At 32.9% G+C, this 22,294-nt stretch overlaps 1 protein-coding gene across 2 annotated transcripts in view; it reads left to right on the plus strand.

The window, feature by feature from the left end:
• The first annotated feature begins 384 nt into the window (after positions 1 to 384).
• The window catches only part of LOC126735881 (piwi-like protein Siwi), a 94,804-nt gene continuing 72,894 nt past the window's right edge, over positions 385 to 22,294 (plus strand). Inside the window, exons 1-2 of one of the 2 annotated variants that reach the window (XM_050439978.1) lie at positions 385 to 552; positions 21,167 to 21,485. In XM_050439978.1, the coding sequence (XP_050295935.1) occupies positions 21,174 to 21,485 (312 nt within the window). In that variant the 5' untranslated portion in view covers positions 385 to 552; positions 21,167 to 21,173. Of the gene's footprint in view, positions 553 to 20,945; positions 21,059 to 21,166; positions 21,486 to 22,294 lie in introns of those variants that run through there. The other variant, XM_050439979.1, reaches the window with a different exon arrangement.

A 22,294-nucleotide genomic window follows, 5' to 3' on the forward strand; every position in this document is an offset into this window, starting at 1 on the left:
TCACTGTTGTTCCTTGAATCCGTGTGTTTGGTATCATCTTGCCAGCAACTACGAAATGATCCCTTGCTAAAAATCCACGTCTCGTCAATGAAAACTGGAGTAAAACCTTCCGGACCTATTACCCAAATGGGTATAATTTCGACTTTAATATAATTTAATTTTTTTACATATGTAATACATATGTCGCAGTCATGTAGTAAAGCACCTCATTTGATAAAATATTACACTACCAAAATCAGGTCCACAAAAGAAAGAAATTAAAGTTTCACGCCAACATGTTGTCAAGATATATCTGACAACATTGGATCAGGTCCCTGCGGACAGGCGCTTCTTGCCTAACTACACACACACACCTTTAATTCATAGCAAAACATAGCTTTGCGCACGCACACTTCCGTTCCGCCATTACAAATAAACGTAATGCACATTGCTCAACAAACAACAAACCCACTTTGTCGTTAACCGTGTCGGAAGCAACAGCTTGGCGGTGGAGAAAAGTGAAAACACGTTTATTCTTGTGAAGTTTATTTTCTTTTGAAAAGCCTTCAGGTGGTAAGTAAAATATCTCTACTTAATTTATATCTTGTTTGAACTGTTAAAAAATATAAAAAATATCAAGTTTTGGGTTTCGCTTTTTCAGCTCCCTAATGACCTTGTTTGGCTTTGTTTTAGAAGTTTTGCCGACTTATGCAGTTTTTTTTTTCAGTACCTAAATGTTAACAGAAAATAGGTTTTATACAAAATACCGGTTTTTAGCGCCAAAAGGTGTTATTTTTATACCAATTCTCAAATTTTTTTTCTTATTTTTTATTTTGCCCTAGTTTTTGGGACCATTTTGTTTTTTGTTTTTCTATCCGATAATAATTTGTTTGTTAGGTACTCACTCACTCAATACTTTTTTATATGACATTATTTTGGACTCTAAACAAGGTGAGAGATTTTAAATTCTGTGTAAAATTTGAGTATTTTAAAATTAAACTTACGTGAGTATTGACAATGCAATTCATTTAGCAAGCTCCACGAGGTATACAGCAAGAGATTGAGAGTACCATGAAACAAAAATGTTTACGATTTACTGTACTGACCTATCTAATATTCACCACAAAAGACCAACTCGAAGGAACTGCATGCTCAGAGGGCATCCCTGTGGATTGCTACACAATCGACCACAACCTGGTAATACCTTGCTAAACAGCGACAAACTTTGGTATACCATAAAACTCTAGCCATGGACTTATACAACAACAATATAAAATATTACTCACATGTCAACATGATTTACCTATGCACAAAACAAACACCACCACAACTGGTAAACTAGAAAAGTCACTTTAAATTTCAAACAAACATAACATCTAAAACATTTTACCATAAAATTTACACACATTACCAAAATTAATTATAACAAAACAGATTGAAAAAAAAAACGCATATTTTTGATAAATTTGATTAAAAAATAAGTAAAGCTGTTAATAAAACAGAATTTAGAGGAAGTAAATTAAATTATTTAATAGGAAACAAAACTAAAACACTAAAATGATGTCAGAGCACAGGTCAATCAATCAATCGGATATATTACATATAAGCTTTTACAAAGTATGTGTAATAAAATCCAATAATTATAATCTATCTCAGTACATTTTAAGGTGCACCTAGGTAACCAAATACCTGTATGTGCAAAAAAATCAAAAACAATTTTATAAAAATAAATATTTAAACAAAATATGTCCCATCCACTAACTATTGCAAAGTTTCCATTTAACACCCAATAAATAATTAAACATTAGAAAACAAAAATCCTTCACGATCATGTATGAATGCCTAAAGCTATGAAATATGAAAATTAATTAACAGTAAGTAGTTTTTTAAATACATGTAAATGATCATAAATGTAATCCCCAGATATTTTACAAAATTTTTTGACAGCTTTTGTATGTCTAATATATGGTGGTAATAAGTTGTACAGTTTGGGTGCGTGGTAAAAAATTGATTTTAATTTCATAGTAGTGGCAACAGTTGGAATTGATAAGTGTCTATTTACATTTAATCTAGTCTGATACTGATGATTAACAAAGTTCTTAAATTTATTCGACTTGTGAATATATATACAGAGTGACCAACAGTATAATGTGCGTACATCAAAAATATTTCTGGAATAAAGCAATGCAGTAGAAAATCTTTTGTTTTTTTTGAAAATAACTTTTAAAATGTAGTTTTGGGTTACATTTAAAGAAGTCAATGTGTTTTGGTATATCCCACCCCAAAGAATTAGACCATACCTTAGTAGTGATTTCACAATTGCTTTATAAATCGAAATCAAAAGTTGTTTATTTAATATTTCCCTGAGCACATAAAACTTGTATATTAGTTTTTGAATATTTTTTGATAGTCTAAGGATGTGGTGGTCCCACTTTAAGTGTTTGTCAATATAGATTCCAAGATATTTTGTAGAGTGAACTTCATGAAGTTTATCCATAAGACTATCTATGTAAATACTATTAAATGATGGACGGTTTGCAGCTGTGAGGGAAAATACTATATAAATAGTTTTAGTGATATTTAATGATAATTTAAATGAGTCTAGCCAGTGTTTTATTTTCTTTATACCGTTTATAGCATGTTCCTTCACCAAATCCCATGTTTCCCCATAGAAAGTTACTGCTGTGTCGTCAGCATAAGAGATAGTACTACCGTTTTGTATTGACATATTGGTTAAGGAATTTACATATGCTACAAATAAAATTGGACCCAGAACAGTCCCCTGAGGGATGCCCATTTTAATTTGAAGGGGTTCACTTATAGTATTTTCAACTTGGACGGATTGCTCTCGATTCATCAAATAATCATCAAAAACGTCTAACACGGTTCCCCTTATCCCTTAGGATTCTAGGACTTGGAGCAATTTGTTATGAGGGACCGTGTCGAATGCCTTGGCTAGGTCTAGGAAGACCGTAAGACACTTTCTGCCACCATCCAAATGGTCTGTTATTTGCTCACAAAGCACACAAACTGCATCGGTTGTGCTGAGGCCACTCTGGAAACCAAATTGGTTCTTAGAAATTATATTGTTTTGATTAAAAAATTCCACCAGGCGGTCCTTAAGGCATTTCTCAAAGACTTTAGAAAAAATGTTCATTATACTTATAGGTCTATAATTATTTATATTTGATTTATCACCTGCCTTGTGAATAGGTTTTACTATGGCTTGTTTAAATTTTTTTGGGACCTTTGCAGTTTGAAAAATTAAATTTATAATGTGTGCGAGAGGGGAAGAAATATAGATATGAATATGTTTTATAATATCGGTTGTAATACCATCAATTCCGGGTGCAGAGGAATTTTTTAAAGAAGCAATTTGTTTGATAATTTCATTCTTATTAGTAGGTCTTAGAAACATTGAAGCCTGTGTGGATGGTTTTATTTGCAGGGAATCTGGAGGATTTTTAATTTTATTATACATATTGTAACCGACATCAACAAAATATTTGTTGCAAAAATTTGCCATATCCAACTTATTATTAAAACTAGAATTATTGTTAGTTACGTTAAACTTAAAATCTTGGTTACTGTTTGAATCTGTTACTTCATTTATTATCTTATATATTTTTTTTAGGTCAGTACCACTAGACTCTTTGGCTTTGTAATAATCCTGTTTACATTTTTTGATTAACGTGCACAAGGTATTACGGTAACTATTAAAGGCAGTTTTGTTTTCTAAATTGTTATGAATTAGTAGTGTTTTTTTCATTTTGTCCCTCTTTTTGATACTATTAATTATACCAATTGTGATCCATGATTTTATTTTTTTATACTTATTTTGACATAATTTTTGGGTTTTTGAATGATTTAATGCTTGTGTAATAGTACTGTATAAAATTTCCAATGCTAGTTCTGGATCATCATTGTTAAAAATGCTTTCAAAATTTTGATTATGTATAAAATTTGTTAATATGGTATAATTTATTCTAACTGTATAAGAATTTACCTCCTCCTTGTTTTTTTGCAACCCAACTGTATCAGTAATATGCAACATGGTGGGAAAATGGTCAGTTATGGCAGATTGAATGAGAAAGGAAGAACAATTAATCTTAGAACCATTTTTTCTTCTCAAGAATATATGATCCAGACAACTAGATGAGTCAGTTGTAACCCTAGTGGCTGAGTTTATGGTAGAAATAAAACCGAAGTGGTTCAGAATAGCCTGGTATGTAATAATTTCATTATTGTTTTCATCAAGAAGGTTCAAATTTATATCCCCTAACATAATGTCAATCTGACTGGTAAATGAATCTGTAAAGAAAGTTTCGAGATCCGAAAGAAAATTATGTGTATTAGTAGAAGGTGGTCTGTATATACAAGAGAGTCTTATTGAGTAATTGTTTACTTTAAATTTGATACTGGTTAATGTTACTTTTGATAGGGTAAGCTCAATATGTGTTACATCGTGTACTAGGTTGGACCTAACATAAACAACTGTGCCATCATTTTGATTAAAACTTGCATTATTATAGTACATACAAAACCCATCCAAGCAAAACCCATTAGTATTCTCTATATGCCAACATTCTGTAAGCACAATAATATCACAAAAGTTAAGCCTATAGCTTTCAAGAAAACTAACTAACTGATCAAAATTTTTTTTTAAGCTACGAATATTAAGATGTAATACATTTATAATCTTATTATCTAGTTCAATATTATTCCCCAATAAATCACAATTTAAAATAGTTTCCTCCCTAATGTTATTACCTAAATTGTCCAGGTTCTGTAGAAGTTCAATCTCTTCTCGTGTGTCAGCCATTGATAGATCCATAATCGATTTTAGCTCTCAAAACAGATAATAAATATTGATAGGAAGGACAGTCCAAATCATTAGCTTTATGGTCAGTCTTATAATTTAGTTTGTGTCTATTGTTGGTGTTGATACAGTTTTTACATTGCTTGTGCGCAGCATTATTGCAGTCTCGAGAGCTATGAGAACCAGAACATGATTCACAAACTGGTTGGTTCGGGCAATTGTCACCTCTATGGAAATGTTCTTGACAGTTAAAACAGCGTGTAACAGAAATATCTTCGAATATAGCATATCTCTCCCAGCCTATAAAAACCTTCCCAACAGCCATAAACCTATGAAATAGGGAAGGAGAACATTCTGCAAAAACAGTGTAACGGTCCTTTACTTTCTTCAAAAATGTTATATTGAGCTCATCATTTGGGTCAATAAATTTGTTTTGTTCCCTTATACACCCTTCCAAGTCCTCCTTGGCAATTTTACCATCATAGGTATTTTTATTTTGGGTTTTCTTAATTTTGGTATATCAATGTCATATCCAGCAAGTTTCTTATCAGCTTCCTTCTTCAGAGCATCCAGATCTTGTTTATTTTGACACTTGACAATTAAGTGACCACTTGAGGTAGTACGGGTACCCCGAATAGCAATTTTTAGGTTGGATGGATTTATATTTTGCTTTAAATCAGCCTCCATTTTTTCAATACTCTGGTTGAGTTTGGGTTTAATTATCAAGCTCGGCAAATTATGGTTAGTATGTTTACTTTGTACCTGCTTCACTGGATTTGACAAGGCATTACTGTATGTTGTAGTTAAAGAATTTGATGATTTCTGGGTATTTTCTAAGTCTTCAATTTTTCTTTTTAGTAAGGTAATTATCTCATCTTTGGTGGAAATGATAGTGGTCTTATCCTCAATGGTATTTTGTAAAAGACGACATGTCTCTAGAGAGATGCATTTCTTACAATGAAAAATCATAACTCGAGCACTAAGTTGTAAGACTTTAACTTCAGAAGCCGTTAATCCTGCACAGGCCTTGCACACTCCCTTCCGACATCCATCACATTTAAAAACATTATTTTTGTCCTTGCAGACATCACATTCCATGATGAAGCCAGATTACTATTACAAAAGCAACAGGCCAGCTGGCAACACTGCACAAGTAATCACGTTATTTTGACAATGTTTACATTTGTTTTGTGCGTAAAAAAAAGGCAATCATAGCATTTGCCCTTGTTTGTTATGCACTACTAAAACACCAGAGACATGTAGACACTAATATTATAAATTAATTTTAAGTTAGACTTTCAAATTTCAAACAACAACAGTAGAACAATGCAACAGCTGCGCGCAACGTTGCCGCCCTCCAAGACTCCATGATTTGAATATCAGACTCATAAAGACTATTAAGAATTTAATTATTGTTCCCCTGACCAAACTAATCAACCTGGCTATCTTTGAGGGCACATTTCCATCCTGTCTTAAAATTGCTAAGGTCATTCCTATTCACAAAAAGGATTCAAAAGTGGATGTTGAAAACTACCATCCCATTTCTCTGGTGCCTATCATTGGAAAGATCTTTGAGTCTTTACTCAAGACTCAAATAGAGGAGTATTTTGAACAAAACTCTTTATTTTATGTGAACCAACATGGGTTTAGAAAGAAACACTCCACCACTGGTGCGGTCCAGAACCTGTGTGACATGGTGCTTGACGGATTTGAAAGTGCTCTGTACTCCCAAGCCTCATTTTACGATTTATCTAGGGCTTTTGATTGTGTGGAGCATAATATTCTTCTTCAAAAGCTCAACCACTACAAATTCTGTTCGAGAAGTCTGTCACTGCTACAGTCCTACTTTAGTGACCGAAGTCAGTTTGTTTTGGGAGATGTAGGTCTCAGAGTTTGTCGATTGAGCATGGAGTGCCTCACTTGTCACCTGATTGCACTTTCTATTTGTATGCTGATGATACTACATCCCTGTGTACTAATAGGAGTTGTGCAAACATTTTGCTCAAGGCTCAAGAATCTTGTTCTCAGTTTAGAGACTGGGCCGTTTCCAATAGATTGTGCTTAAATGAGTCCAAAACTCAAAATATAATTTTTTCCCTTCGGGACGTTGATTCCCAGCAACAATCTTTAGGTGTGTCTGTGGATTTTCTGGGTGTTAGATTGGATAGTGGTTTGACATGGCAAGGTCACATAGATGAATTGTCAACCAAATTATCAAGGTGTACTTTCCTGATTCGCAATTTGTCTGGGTCTGTCTCCGCAGGTACTCTCAGGACAGCTTACTTTGGATATTTTCACTCTCTAATGACGTATAACTTACTAAACTGGGGTCATTCAGCGCATATGCCCAGGATTTTTGCATTGCAACGTCGATGTCTGCGAGTGATTGCGCAGATTGGATACAGGGAATGTTGTAGGGTCCACTTCAGGCTTCTGAGAGTTCTCACCTTACCAAGCGCCTTCATACTTCTGTGCCTTGTATTCATTAGGGAAAACCTACCCAGGTTTGCGACTCATGCTAGCACTCACAGTCATGACACCAGAAATAGCGGCTCCTTGGTGGCACCATTTAGGAGACTCGAGCATACCCGTAATGGCGTGTCTTATTATGGAATTAAGTTCTTTAATGTCCTGCCGATCTCCGTTAAGGATTTGCCTCTTAATGCTTATAAGACAAAGGTAAAACATTTTTTAGTCACCAATGCTTTTTATTCATTTGAGTAATTCCTGAGCTCAAATTTCAGTGCTATTGCATAGGCTGGGTCTCTTGACTTTTAGTGTTAAGTGTTTTTAAGCATTACTTTTTAGGCTTATATGTGTTTTATTTTTGTTCTTAGGTAAAACGAATTTTACAGTTTAATACTTTTATTTGGAGGTATATTTTTGACTGACTTGTGTAAAAGCTTTATACTTTTTGGCATGAATAAATAAATAAATAAATATTTATATGATTTCAACAAATTCGAATGATATAAATTGAAAAAATTGCATAATAGAAAAATAGGTCTCTTATTAACCCCCTCAGTTTTAAGAAAACATATCAGCAGTGCTCTTGATTAGGACCATATCCTTAGATTAGGAAGATCCCACTGCCAGATAGATTAATAAGTAATTCAAATTCTTTATTAGTGGTAAATATGGATGGTGCTTACACAGATCCAACAAATATAATACATATATATTAAAAAAATATCCTAATTAAAAAAGTACTAAGTCATTCAGAGACATAAATCTTTTAATTTTTTTTGTTTATACTCCACTTAAAGCACAAATAAATCAACTTAAAATAAGGGTGTGCCTATGAACTAGGTATATCTTTTTTTTTTTTTTAATAAACTTTATTACTGAACTTAAAACAGTTTACAAAACTGATAACAAGTCCTTCATTAGGAATATTTAAACATTTAAAATATTTCTATTCTATTTAATTTATTTCTTTCTTTCTATCCCTTTAACCTAGTGATTGACCGATACCGATATATCGGCTATATGGGCCGATGTGTAAAAAAACAACCATAGCAGTTTAAAACATTTTATTTTTTATTTTTAAATTTAAAGTATAATTCAAACAACTTAATCTTAAGAAATTATGGTAGATATAATATGAAATAGAGGCATTTAATATGAATAATGTAGTTTAAAGAGTTTAGGCAAATTATCATGTAAAAATATTAGTGTCTCGGTTGTTTCTGGATTCAGCCGATTCCTTTTCGCCGAATTTACGGTTCCAGCTTCTGAAAACATTTGCTCACTTGCAATACTGCCAACTGGTGCAGATAAATATATAAGAGCTTGTTTATATAATAATGGTAGAACTTCTCGTTTTTCTTGCCACCAAGAAATAGGATTCGCTTTTCTTTCAAGAAGAGGATGTTTTTTATATTCTGCAATTTCAGCAATCACTTCTTCACAAATGGATGCTCTAGAAGATGATTTTGTGTCACAAGATGTTGTTGGAATGGTTTTTGTTGTTGTGGAGCTCATCCCTTCTCCGGCAAATTCTTCGTAGACTTCCCAAAATAGATTTTGGCCAGATCTAGACTCAGGTTCAGAAGTTCGAGCATACTTAGTAAGTGGTTTGTCGTCATCACTATCAATTCGTAAAGTTTCATTTATTGTATCTGAAATGACAGGGGAACTAGAATGTTCTACAGATGTATTGGTTTCTTTTATTAGCGACTTTAGATTTGTAGTTATGTATTCGCATATAAAATCACTGTCTTTTGTTGTAAAAAAATTGTCTTCGAAGCGAGGATCCAAGAAAGTCGCGATGGTATAATATTTTTTTAGAAATATATTCTGAAATCGTTTATTTAAGCTGCTTTTCAATTCTTCTTTCATTGTACCTACTCCTGCAAAATTAGCATTTTCTTTGTTAAGATAATAATGAATGTCTTCAGATACGCAGCAGTCTGAGGAACTGGTAATTTTTGTAATGTCTTCAAATGGCTGGAAAAGTTTGTGTTTGGGAAGGTTTAGTTGTTCTTGAAGTTTACTTAGTTTATCGCAAGCAGTTTGAGAGTGATTAAAATGCGAAACGATTTTTCTTGATTTTCTGACTGCACATTGACTTCCTGTAGCATCCTGTATTACAAGTTGTAAAGAATGAATGAAGCATGCTTCATAATTTACTTTTGCCTTAACAAAACCATTCCTTATATTGGCAGCATTGTCTACTAATACTAAGTGAATATGTTCCCTTTTTATATTCCATTCTTGTAACAAAGAATGAAATGCTTCAGCTATGGCGTCTCCTGTATGAGATCCTGAAAACTTCTTGCAGGCAAGTGAAAAATGGGATCTCTGGTTTAAACTTAAACATGGTTATTCAAAAAAATTGATTGTGAGAGACAAAAAAACTGTTTGTATATTTGCACGTCCAAATATCTGTAGTAAAAGATGCTTTTCCCAACATATTTGAAATTTTTTGAGTCACTTGTGCTTTACATCTTGAGTAAATATCTGGTACAACTTTTTCTCTGAAGTATCTGTCAGAAGGAATTTGATAATTTGGAATTGCTGTATTCAGTAACCGAGTAAAGCCACCATCTGATACAATGCTGAATGGCTGATTATCTAAACATATCATTTCACCTATAAGGTAGTGAAACTCCTACGCTTTGGATGAATTGATGTCCCACTTTTGCATTTGCTTGAAAGAGTCAGCCAGTGAGACTTGCAATAGCTTAGAGTTAGAAGTAGAAGTATTTCTAGAAGGTCCAGCCGTTTCTAAAAAAAACAATAGACTCAGGGTGATCAAAAAATCAAAATGTTGAAATAAACGGGAATATTATTTGTTTTTAAATAAAATCAGATCGTAGGTGTTAATAAAACGATTTAAAGTGATGAAAAAGAAAAATTTTCCCCCTCCTACACAAATTTCTTTAATTTCCCCAGATTCCCAACAATATACTAAATTCTTCACATTTTTAGCAAAAAATCTTTAAGTGGTTTGCCCCTGGGGGTAATTTTTTTATGTAAATTCCCTTAAAATTCCTTAAATTCCTAATAAATCCCTAGATTTTTAGCAAAAATTTTGTGGGTGGTTTGCCCCTCATTTCAATTCTAATATAATTCTGAATAATTAGGTGTTTGTAAATATTTTTATAACTTGAACTGGAAAATAAAAATTTAGTACTAACCTGAGCTTGAATCAGTCCCTTTCAATTTATAATATTCTTGAGGGTGTTTTTTCTCTAAATGGTATTTCATGTTTGAGTTATTCACCGATTTTCCCACTCCCCCCAATGAAATAGTTATGTCGCACAATTTACATTTTGCGGTGGATTTCTTATCTGCTGGGGATAATTTATTCTTGATGAAATATTTTCAATAAATACTTTTTCCATCCATTTCGCTACTTTGCACTTCACCAAACTCCAATTAATAATATGTCTTTGTTAAAGAATAACTAAATTACGCCAAGAAATAAACGATCTGCTTTAAGAATGTAAATACTGAATGCACGGCGTCGGCACTAAACGCACGGGACACGGGATTCACCGAAAAATTAAGGGAATTTACCAACGACTTTGAGCTGAGCCGCATAAATTACCGCCTGTTGTGTTGCCGCCTGAGTTTTAAAGCTGGTAGTAGAAATGAAATTTCCAATTATTGGGCTGTGTGTCACCAATCTGAGTTGCCAAAGCTGCTTGACTGCCTGGTCAGTCATAGGATTGCCTGGAGTTTTAAATCTTTGTTTAATCCTGAGCAATTTGGATTTATAAAAGGCAGATTTACTGATGCTAATTTGGTGCTGTATGTCAACTACCTCTACCGCTGCTTGGAGAAGGGACTTCAGGTTGGCTCAATATATACAGATTTTTCCAAGGCTTTTGATAGGGTTAACCATGGGGTACTCTTGCAGAAGCTTAGGGCTTTAGGTATTTTGGGGCCTCTTCTTCAGTGGATTTTGGGATTCATCAGAGGTAGAACCCAGATTGTTAATCTTGGAGGTACATGTTCCTCTGAAATCACATCCCTTTCCAATGCTGTGCTCCTGCAAAAAGAGCTTAATTTGTTCTTTGATTGGTGCCACTTGAATAGAATGTCCCTTAATATCAATAAGTGCCATAAGATTACTTTTTCTATGCAAAGAAAGAAACTCTAAACAGAGTCAAACAGTGTCAAAACAGAGGTTTCTGACTTAGGAATATTTATTGACTCAAGGTTGTCTTTTAAAAGTCACATCAATCAGGTGACTGGTAGGGCAATGCTGGGTTTTATCCAGCGGTCTACAACTGATTTGTCTTTGTTTACTTTTAGATTACTTTATTGCTCTCTTGTTAGGCCCATCTTGGAGTATGGCTCAATTGTGTGGTCCCCATCATAAAACTGCTACATTGAGCAGATTGAAAAAACTCAAAATACATTTTTAAGGGTGGCTGCTTTTAGATTTTTATCACGATTATTTATTTAGTCACGAAGAACATTACTACTACTCAACTTATGTTTTATGCATAATGTTTAAGGTTTTAAATGCTACTATAGATTGTCCCGAGTTATAATAATAAGCCTTTATTTCCAACAGGCAACTTGCCCAATAACAGGAAACAGTTGCAAAACAATGAAAAATATAGTTAAAAAAAAACACACACAAACAAACCTAAAAGAATGAAAAGAAAAGAAAAAGAGTAAAGTAAAGTCACATTCTCAAAAGTTATCCAAAGAATTAGAACAAATAACTATTAATATGATATAAAAACCCAATTATAAAAGTTTAACAAGATAATCGCATATTCAACAAATTTAAATTAAATTAACTGCAATATACCTACTAACTATAACTTAAACACATGGGTCTTAATCCCAAGAGTAATGATCCACCAAGATATCGACAATCACATGAACCGGAGAGAAATTTATATCGCACATGTGACAGATCCGATTAAATATAGCGCATATTGTATATAGTGGCGATTTCAACAGGATGTTAGTATGAGGCCTTGGCAGAAAGAATGCTAGGGGATGTCTAGCATTAAGCCTATACTCTATTTCAGAAGTCTGTAGAGCAATAAAACCTCATTAGGTATGCAAAAGTGGTACCTGGTGATCCACCAATATTTTATGCCACTACCTTAGTTGGGTATTAGTTTCAATGTAAAATTCTTTCTTTTCGTTGATTGCAGGTAGTGCCACCCGGTTTTGGGTCAATTTATGAGTTTTGCCCATTGTTACCCACTGATAAACATTGAAAACGGTTCGCCAAAGGCGTGCAACTGGGACTTGTTTTTTACCTTTTAATTAATGTACTTAAATGCTATTTTATTTTAGAAAGTTACTTTTGTTTAAATGGAATAATATATTTTTTTCACAAATTTATTGAACATAATATGTAGAGTAAAACAGTTGAAAATGTCACTTTTGGATCTGGCACTTTTTGAACAGTGTATAACAATTTTAAATTATAATAGATTGTAGTCTTCTTCGTCATCTGACGAACTGTCATCACCTCTTGACATTATAATTAAAGGATCGACTGTCTGCTCGATGAGGTTGTCAAGATCCCACATTTTGTCCTCTTGCTTAATTACATGCTGGACTGCTTTTCGCCAATTCTCTGGTGTCGCTTCCGTAATGGCTTGATCAAACAGTAGCTTAACATCTTTCATTTTAAAAGTCGTGTTTTGTCTTGCTACAAATCCTTTTACCTGCGCCCATATCAGTTCTATAGGATTTAGTTCGCAATGATATGGCGGTAAGCGCAGTACAGTTATATTATATTTTTCGGCTATATCTTACACGGCGTATTTCATGAAACGAGTTTTGTGTAAGTTTGCTATTGCCAGCAGTTCTTTTTTTATCAAATTTGCTTCAAACGCAATACCTTTTGCAGTCAGCCAATCGATAATTTCTTGCTTTCTCCAACTTGAAGTTGGCGTCTTCTCTATTCGCCGTGAATGATAGCTTGCGTTATCCATAACCACCACCGAATTAGCCGGAAGAAATTTTATCATTTCACCAAAATAGTCCTCGAAAACGTCTGAGTTCATGTCTTCATGGTAATCTCCTGTGCGAGTCGACTCAAAGGTTAGCAGACCTTCTTTTAAAAATCCCTCTTCGCTTCCAATATGTGTGGTTATAAGTCTTTTTCCTTTTCCCGAAGGTACTTTAATACCCGTAGACAGGCCTTCTATGAAAGCTTGGCGAGCACTGGTTATATTTTTGTCTTGCCACATTTTTTGGACTATATAACCTTCGTTAATCCACGTCTCATCAAGATAAAAAACTTTCTTTTGCTCCCTGCGGTACTGCTTGATACTTCTCAAGTATTGTCGTCTCCAACAAACAATTTCGTCGCTCTCCAGTAAAAGTGCTTTGCGGTTATGCTTTTCCCAGGCAAAATCCATATTTTTTAAAGTTTTCCATAAAAGTTTTCTACTTATCAACGGAATACTGTCATCTCGGCCAAGCTCCATTAAAATTTTGTCTAGGGTGGGTATTTCCTTTTTAAAATAAAAAGAGTGAACTTTTCTTCGAATTATACATTTAGCATTTTCATCAAGGACTTTTGTAGGTCGTCCTGGCTTTTGCTTGGGAGATTCCACTTGACCTGCTACTTTTCTTTCCCGCAACAATTTGAAAATGGTGGACTTTCCAATTCCACTCATTCGAGAACATTTTTCAACAATTTCTTGCACAGTAAAACTAGGGTAATCGTGTTTTATGCAATCATGTACATTTAAAATAATAACTTTTTCACTCAGCGATAGTGGAGAATTTTTAGTACATCTTTTCGTTGGACTGAATACCTCCATTTTTTAAATATTGGGATAATAATATTGTGATTACACTACAGCGTAGCAGTGACTACTAACGTTTAAAATATGATTTAAAAGTATTTATAGTCTGTATATATTATTATATCCCATTTTTGCATGTTACAAAGCGTTAAAAGATAGGTACCTATACAAAAGGATTAAAAGTATTTATTTAGTATTTAATCTCTTTTAAAATAAAGGCATTTAATCCGTGAAAATTAAATTCATAAATATTATAAGTACCCGCGCCTATGAACTACCACGAAATGTAGCCAAACAGAACGGAATTCCCCAGTTTATTGCTCTATACACTTCTGAAATAGAGTATAGGCACCTAGCAGTCAAGACAAGGACCATAGATAGTGTCGCAGAAATTGAAAGGTGACAAAACTAATGCTTCACAAAGCATTTTTTTAATATTAGTACTAAAGTAATTCTTCTGCAAGTAAATAGTTTTTAGAGCAGATTATCCAATTTTAAGTTTCAGTCCCTAAATTTTAGTTTATGATCTATTGCCTAGGCGCCCAAGAATATTGGCTGAATTTTGAAATTGTATAACATCGTTATTCATTTCAAGTTTAAAGTTATTTTAAATTTCATTCCCGTGAGCTTCACTACAAAAAAGAATAGCTTTAGATTTGGTGGGATTAATTTTTCAAAGTAGATTTTGAGTTTTAGCAAAGATATTAAGATCTATATTAATATTATGGCTAAGGTTAGCTTCAGGAGCATAACTGGGTTTAAATGAATGATAAATTTAAGTATCATCTGCATAGCAGTGATGTTTATATCTATTTAATTTTCTTGTTAATTGCGATATGTATATTGTATATAGCAATAGACCCAAAAGACCGATATTTTTCCATTTAGCGGAACTCTTTGTTTGCGGTGTGAAAGAAAAGATGACATAAGTGTTAAGGCCGACTGAGAAAATGATTCACCATCTTAAATGCTTTGGTAAAATCTAAGAGAATTAAAACAGTTGCCTGATTTTTATTCAAAGCCTGAAATATATCGTCTGTAACTTGAGATAACGCAGTGACACAGCTATAGCCCTTATGAAACCCAGACTGATACTGGGATGAGATTATTGCTATTTAAATAATCAAGAATTTGGCGCTTCATCATTTTTTCCAAAATTTTCGAAAGAACAGAAAGTATAGAAATAGAACGAAGATTGTTGAATTTCGTGGGATTTTTAATTTTAGGTAAGGGAATAATATTGGCCTCCTTCCACTTTTCCAGAAAATAGCTTTTCTCCTGGCAACAAGTTATAATATGGGTAAGAGGGTTAATAATCACAGGATACCAAAGGGTAATAATAGTAATATTTAAATTATCGGATCCAAATGCCTTGATTTTTATAGTTTGAAGAATTTTTTCTATGAGGATTTAGGTCTACTAAATTAAACTTTTTAAGAAGTTTTTCAACATCTTGTAATGAATAGGAAGTTGTACATTAGTTTTTTTAGAAATATTGATTTTTTTCAACTCACTCCAAATTTCTTTATTACTACAAATGCCAAGTTTATATGGCATGGTGAAATATGCTGTTTCTCTGCACGAATCGCAGACGTTGTAATATTTCTATACTGTTTATACGTATTCCAATCCACCCGATCCTTACTAGCTCTAAACCTATTTAGACCCTATTACAAAGCTTTTGCATAAACCTGATGTTGGGGGTTATCCAGGGGCTATAGGGTTTTCTTTTATTATTAATCCTCTTTAATGGCGCATGTATGTCTAGGATATTAAGTATTGACTGTGTGAAAAAATCAACCTTAGAGTCAATTTCAGGCATGTAATACATACTATGCCATGATATTAACTCCAGATCAGACCGAAAACGTAAATGTTCAATATTATGAAGGTTTCTATATGTAAAACTGAAGCTTTGTGGCTTAGAAATATTAAAATTAATTTCACAAAAAACCAAACAAGTGATCCGACACCTCAACATCCCTAACACCACAAGCCTCTATGAGGTCAATATTAGAAAAAAATCAAATCAATCAGGGACATGGAAGTATCAGACACTCCTCTCAGCTCTGATATGAATTGTCTTAGTAAGTTTTTTTGTAGTTTAGTAATTTCAAACAATAAAGTATTTACATTTGGATTGAGAATATTGATGTTAAAGTCGCCAAGCAGTATTATGTGCTCATAGGCAGCATAAAAATCAACCAGAATGTTATCCAGAGCGGAATAAAAAAGGTTTAGTTCACCTTTAGGTGGACGATAGATGTTCCCAAAAAGAATTTTTTTTTTATTTATCTAGCTTGATGGGGCTATATATAAATGACATGATAGATAGAACATATAGATGGAGGCGAGCGGATACCAAAGCCCTATAAAAAAAATGTATACAGCCATTTTCATGGTTTTTAGCACATTAATTGTATTTATTTCAAAGTAAATTAAGCATTCCATTGCTGTTTTTCAAGAAGATAATTTTGAATATATTTTTTAAATACTCCTATCGAAAATTGTTTAACATGCTTAGGCAATTTATTCCAATAGAAACGTATCATCCATTTTTCTCTAAGAGGCCAAACGAAAACAAACAACGCAAAGTCACGGTCTCATCAAATCCATATAATTTTTTCAAAGCTACACGTGTTTCGCTCCTATCGGAGCATCATCAGGCCTAAAAAATACATTAAGATATTTTTCAAAAAAAGAACGCCTATAAATTATGATAAAACTCATTACCTAGACCTACACAGATCATATTACAACTAACAACAAAAGAAAAGCTGGGATAAGTTAACAATTCCCACCATAGATAAAAATGTATGCTTAAAAAATAAAAAAGTAAAAATGTAAAATGTCATCAGTGGAGAATTATAACCCAACTCTCTATTAACAATTCTCAACCCTTGGGAGTTTTGTACTTTAGATTCAGCTCATTCAGCACTTAGAGATGAGGTTAAAATATTTTCTAAAAACTCCTTTTTTCGTTTAAACCGCAAATTAAATCACCTTAAGGCATCTCAAGTTCAATCTTTAAGACAAAATAATAATAATGTATACCATAGGCAGCTAGGAAAATGTCACTTTCAATTTCATAAAAGGTACTTGAATTTAACAACTTTTACACCGGATGAGGAAAGTTTTTTGAATCTTAATTTAAAATATAACTTTTCTAAGAAGACGCGGGAGACTTTAGCTGTGGAGGCTGAGAATGTTTTGCAGACTACTGATATTCATAATAAAAATATTTTGCGTGGTAAAATAATAAATTTTTTAAATTCTAATATTAACTTAAATTCTAATAAATCTAATTTTCACGATTTAATCCTTTCGAAAGCTGACAAGGGTAATTGCCTGATTATACTTAAGAGGGATGATTACATAGAGAAGGTTTTAGATTTTTTGGGTTCCAGTGACTTTGTTAAGTCCCTTTTGCTTTGTTAAGTCACCGCTTGACAGATTTATTGTTGATGATCTTTTAACACTCCTCAAGCTAGTACTTGATCAGAATTTTTTTTAAGTTACTGGACTGGCAATGGGGTCTTGCCTCTCTCTTCTGAGTGAGATTTTTATGCACCATTTGAAGAAAAGGATTGTCAATGGGCAGTTTGGTGCTTTTCTCACTGTATATAGGAGATATGTAGATGATATTTTTGTGGTATGGAATGAAAATGATCTAGAATTGGCGGATTTCCTCATTTCTATAAACTCTCTTCACGCAAATATCTTGTTTACCATTGAAGAAGAAAGAGATGGAAGGTTGCCTTTTCTTGATGTGCTTGTTTCAAAAAATACCAACAAAGTTAAATTTGAGATTTACCGCAAACCTCAAACTCCCCTTATTCCTACAAATTTGCCTTTTTTTAAGGCAATAGAAAATTCCCATTTCTATTGCCTTTTCAACATCCCCCTTTCTAGAGAAGCTTTCCTTGATGAACTAAATATAATTAAACATATTGCTTTTAATAATGGTTTTCCACTTGATATAATTAATCACCTTTATTCTAAATTCTATAATAAATACAAACTCACTTGCAACTTAATCTATCTTAATAATGAAAATAGTCACCTTTTTAGATCAATGTCATTTTTTGGTAATATTTCTTTTCAGCTTGCAAAGTTTTTCAAGTCTACAAATCTCACAATTGCTTTTAAAACTACAAACAGTTTAAAAAGGAAGCTAGTTTGTACAACAGATAAGGCAGATTTCTTTTCAAAATCAGGGGTATATTCATTAAGATGTAATGACTGTAATGCCATTTACATAGGGCAATCGGGAAGAAAAATTTCTACCAGAATAAAGGAACATACAAGTTTGGTAAACAGGTACAGGGATACTGACATGATTGAAACTAAATCGGCGTTTGCAAATCATTTATTGGTCTCCTCACATGGTTTTTCTTTAACTCAGGGAGCGGATATTTTGCATGAGTGCTCAAAAGGCAAAAAACTGGCCTTGTTGGAAAAAATGGAAATAACTAAAGCTAAGAAGAGCCCTGTCTTTGAGTGTGTGAACGATATTTTCACGTTTGAACCTCACCTCATTTATAACAACCTCTCAAAGAATTTAAAAATCTTTTCCTTTTCGATTTTATATATTTTTAGTTTTTATTGTTAAGATTGGGTACTTATATTCACACTTATTAATATAGTTCGGATTGTTCCCCATGTTCGATTATGTTACTTGGTGGCCTATGGGTTAGACGCGCGCCTGTGAATCTAAAGGTTGCTGGATCGTTCCCCACTTGTGACATTTTACATTTTTACTTTTTTATTTTTTAAGCATACATTTTTATCTATGGTGGGAATTGTTAACTTAACCTAGCTTTTTGTTAGTTGTAATGTGATCTGTGTAGGTCTAGGTAATGAGTTTTATCATATTTTTATGAGTAATTTATAAGCGTTATTTTTTAGGCCTGATGATGCTCCGATAGGAGCGAAAATGTAGCTTTGAAAAAATTATATGGATTTGATGAGACCGTGACTTTGTGTTCTTACCTTTGTTTTAATTTATTCCAAAGCTGAGAGGCTACAAAAACAAAAAATTTTTGAAAATTTGTGTTTCTATGCTGTGGGATTCTAAATAAGTTTATAAATCTAGTGTTATATGTACATATAGAGATGATTTTTAAAACTATTTACTAAATATAGAGGCTCTCCAGTTTTTAAAATGTTATAAATAAAGGTGTGTATAATGGAATTTTCTACTATTTTTCATATTCAAAATAAAATTGTTATTTAAATAGGGAGTAATATGATTCCTAAATAGTATTTTGAATGCAAAACGCATACAGCAGTTTTGGATCTTTGTATAGAGTAAGCAGTTGTTTCAGTCAAGAATCAGAATACAAAACAACACACAGAAATCTTGGGAAATATGGGCGCTAGAAAAAAATCTTTAAATATAAAAGTTTTGGGGAATCAATCGGTGCATCTGTTGGTGACCTCAAACTTGACCTTGACCTTGAGCTTGACCTTCAAGGTTATTTGAAAGTCAAAGCGATTTTTAAAAATTGGAACCCTTATTTTTGACGCCGGATTCTGAAAGAGCGGAAAATTTTACGTCCGGGTATGTATTGAGGTATGAGGTTAAAGTAATCCCGGGAGGTCAAATAATGACTTCTTAAAAATCTCGCGAGTTCAATGGTAAAAGAAAACAAATAGATCATACCCTAAATAGACAAAAAGGTCATACCCTAGGTAAGTCTTAAGGAGAAACCCAACGGTGAACTTGGATTTGACGTTGAATCTCATTTTCAAGCCCATTTGAAGGTCGACCTCATTTCTTCAAATGGAAATCCTTATTATTTGACCTCTTGGGATTACTTCAACCTCATACCTCAATACATACCCGAACGTAAAATGTTCCGCTCTTTCAGAATCCGGTGTCAAAAATAGGGGTTCCCGTTTAAAAAAATCGCTTCGACGTTCAAATAACCTTGAAGGTCAAGTTTAAGGTCACTATCAGATGCACCGATTGATTCCCCAAAACTTTTGTATTTAAAGATTTTTTCTAGCGCCCATATTTCCCAAGATTTTTGGGTGTGTCCATACATTTGGGACACCCCGTATATGCAATTTTAAGTTTATTTTTAATATGAGTTTCAAATGTAATACCACTGTCAAAATACATGCCCAGATTTTTAACCTCATTAACTACTGGTAGCTGAACATTTCGAATATGTGCATGAAAATTGGGAGAAACCTCAAAAGCACTTTTGCTACAACCCAGTATTATTGTATAAAATTCGGAAGCATTTAATTTTAAGTTGTGATCTTGTGAAAAGTTATCAATACTTTTTAAATCTTAATTAAACTGAAATTGAGCTATAGGAAGATTTTGGCGTGAAAACGAAAGATATAGTTGGGAATCATCAGCATATTGCTGTAATGTTGAGTGTTTTATACAAGATATGTCATATGCAATTTTAGTTTAAAAATCTTCCTTTAGAAACAAAGTTACGGAAATTCAAATAACTGAATACTTAGTTGAAAATAATTACACCTAGATGGTAGTATTGTCATCAAAAATGTCAATAATTTATTTAGCAAAAAAGTTTAAATATTTTGCTTGGCAACAAAAAATAATATTACTAAAATACCTATGTTGTTTAGAATGCAGACTACCTGGTTCTTATTTAAAAATTTTATATCTACATATAATTATCGTGAATATATTAAAAACGGCTAAAGTTAATATATTTATTTTAATATATAGGGTGCTCCATTTGAAAAAAGCGAGTAATGAGGCTTTGAAATTCGTAAAATTTGACTGATAACTACGAACACCCTGTAGATGTCAGAAAGAAACCATTTAAGTCAAGTAATCCTTCATTCTTCTAGAATCCGAACTTAACCTAATATTGACATTAAATTAACATTTCCGATGTCAAGATAAAATTAAATGATGTGCTTTTTTAGTTTTTCTTGCAGTGCGCATGAGAAACTAGGCATATTTAGCGGATATACTAAGTGGCCTAAGGTGGTCCCAAAAATTAAATAAAAAAAATGGCACTCCCAAACGGTTAGAAATGTTAACTCTTTTTTTTAGGCTTTATGGAACACTGACGCACTATTGCAGAACCCTTGTATACTTTCTTAGTTAATTTCTATTATTTTTTTCCAATTTCAGTGAAACAATGAGTAGTAGAGGAAGGGCACATGGTCGTGCCAGAGGAACCCCTGTGCCTGGGGGTCAACAACAAGGTGCTGCTCGTCCAGGAGGTCAGTCTCAACAAGGGCCACCTCAGGGTGGAGCATGGGGTAACAGGGCTGGAGGACCTCCTCCCCAACAAGGGCCTTCTTCTCAGCAAGGTCCCCCACAATTCCAGGGACTACCTAGCGCATGGTCAGGAGGTGGAAGAGCTCGTCAACAGCCACCATCTCAACAGAAACAACCGACTCCACCAGTGAGCTGGGGAGCTAGACCGCCAGCACCTGAAGTTCCTACGGTGAGATTTTCTTTAACATTCACATTTAATAGTAGTAATGATAATATCTTTTATTTGTTTTTGGAAAATATTTTTATAAATACATCAGAAGAAAGTTCTTTACTAATTTTATTAAGTCTAAAAAATATTGTATAAATTGAACAAAAAGCTTACATACAACACTTTTAAAATTTCCATATTGTAAAAATCACAAAAACATTAAAAAAAATTATATTATCAAACACAGTCAATAAAAAATAGTAAAATTTTTGCTCCCTTTCATTGCATATTGAATTTCAAAAATATTATCATAAACCCTATTTTCTTTAAACTTTTTTAAATTTTTTTAATTTATTACTTTTCTGCGAATATTCTTTAAATTACTTATTAATTTAATTTAGAAGCTGGCTTGATTTTTATATTGAGTATTGCGATTATCTGTATCATGGTGTCTTTGATATCTGTTGAGATTACATTTTATATATAGCAGATGTTTTCATATTATATTTTTCCTTTGTAGATGTAGTTTATCTACTACATAACAGCACATTATTAGACTACTTATTCAAACTCTATTTGTTATCAAATTTACATTATTCTTAATTAAGTTAATCCTGTTTCAATTTCAAAAATGCTTTATTGTAAAAAGACTGAATTACGAATTATTTACGAAGCTGTAAAAAAAAAACAAAAGATCTAAAAATAATGTTAGTCAAATGAAAGCATCACTTTAACTTTATAGTTATACAACATCTACTGTGCTCTAAGCAAATGTTTCTTATTGAGCTTTAAACTTTTCTTTTTTAAGGAAAACAATATGAGCAGGCAAA

This window comes from Anthonomus grandis, chromosome 5, assembly GCF_022605725.1.
Source record: "Anthonomus grandis grandis chromosome 5, icAntGran1.3, whole genome shotgun sequence".
NCBI lineage: Eukaryota > Metazoa > Arthropoda > Insecta > Coleoptera > Curculionidae > Anthonomus > Anthonomus grandis.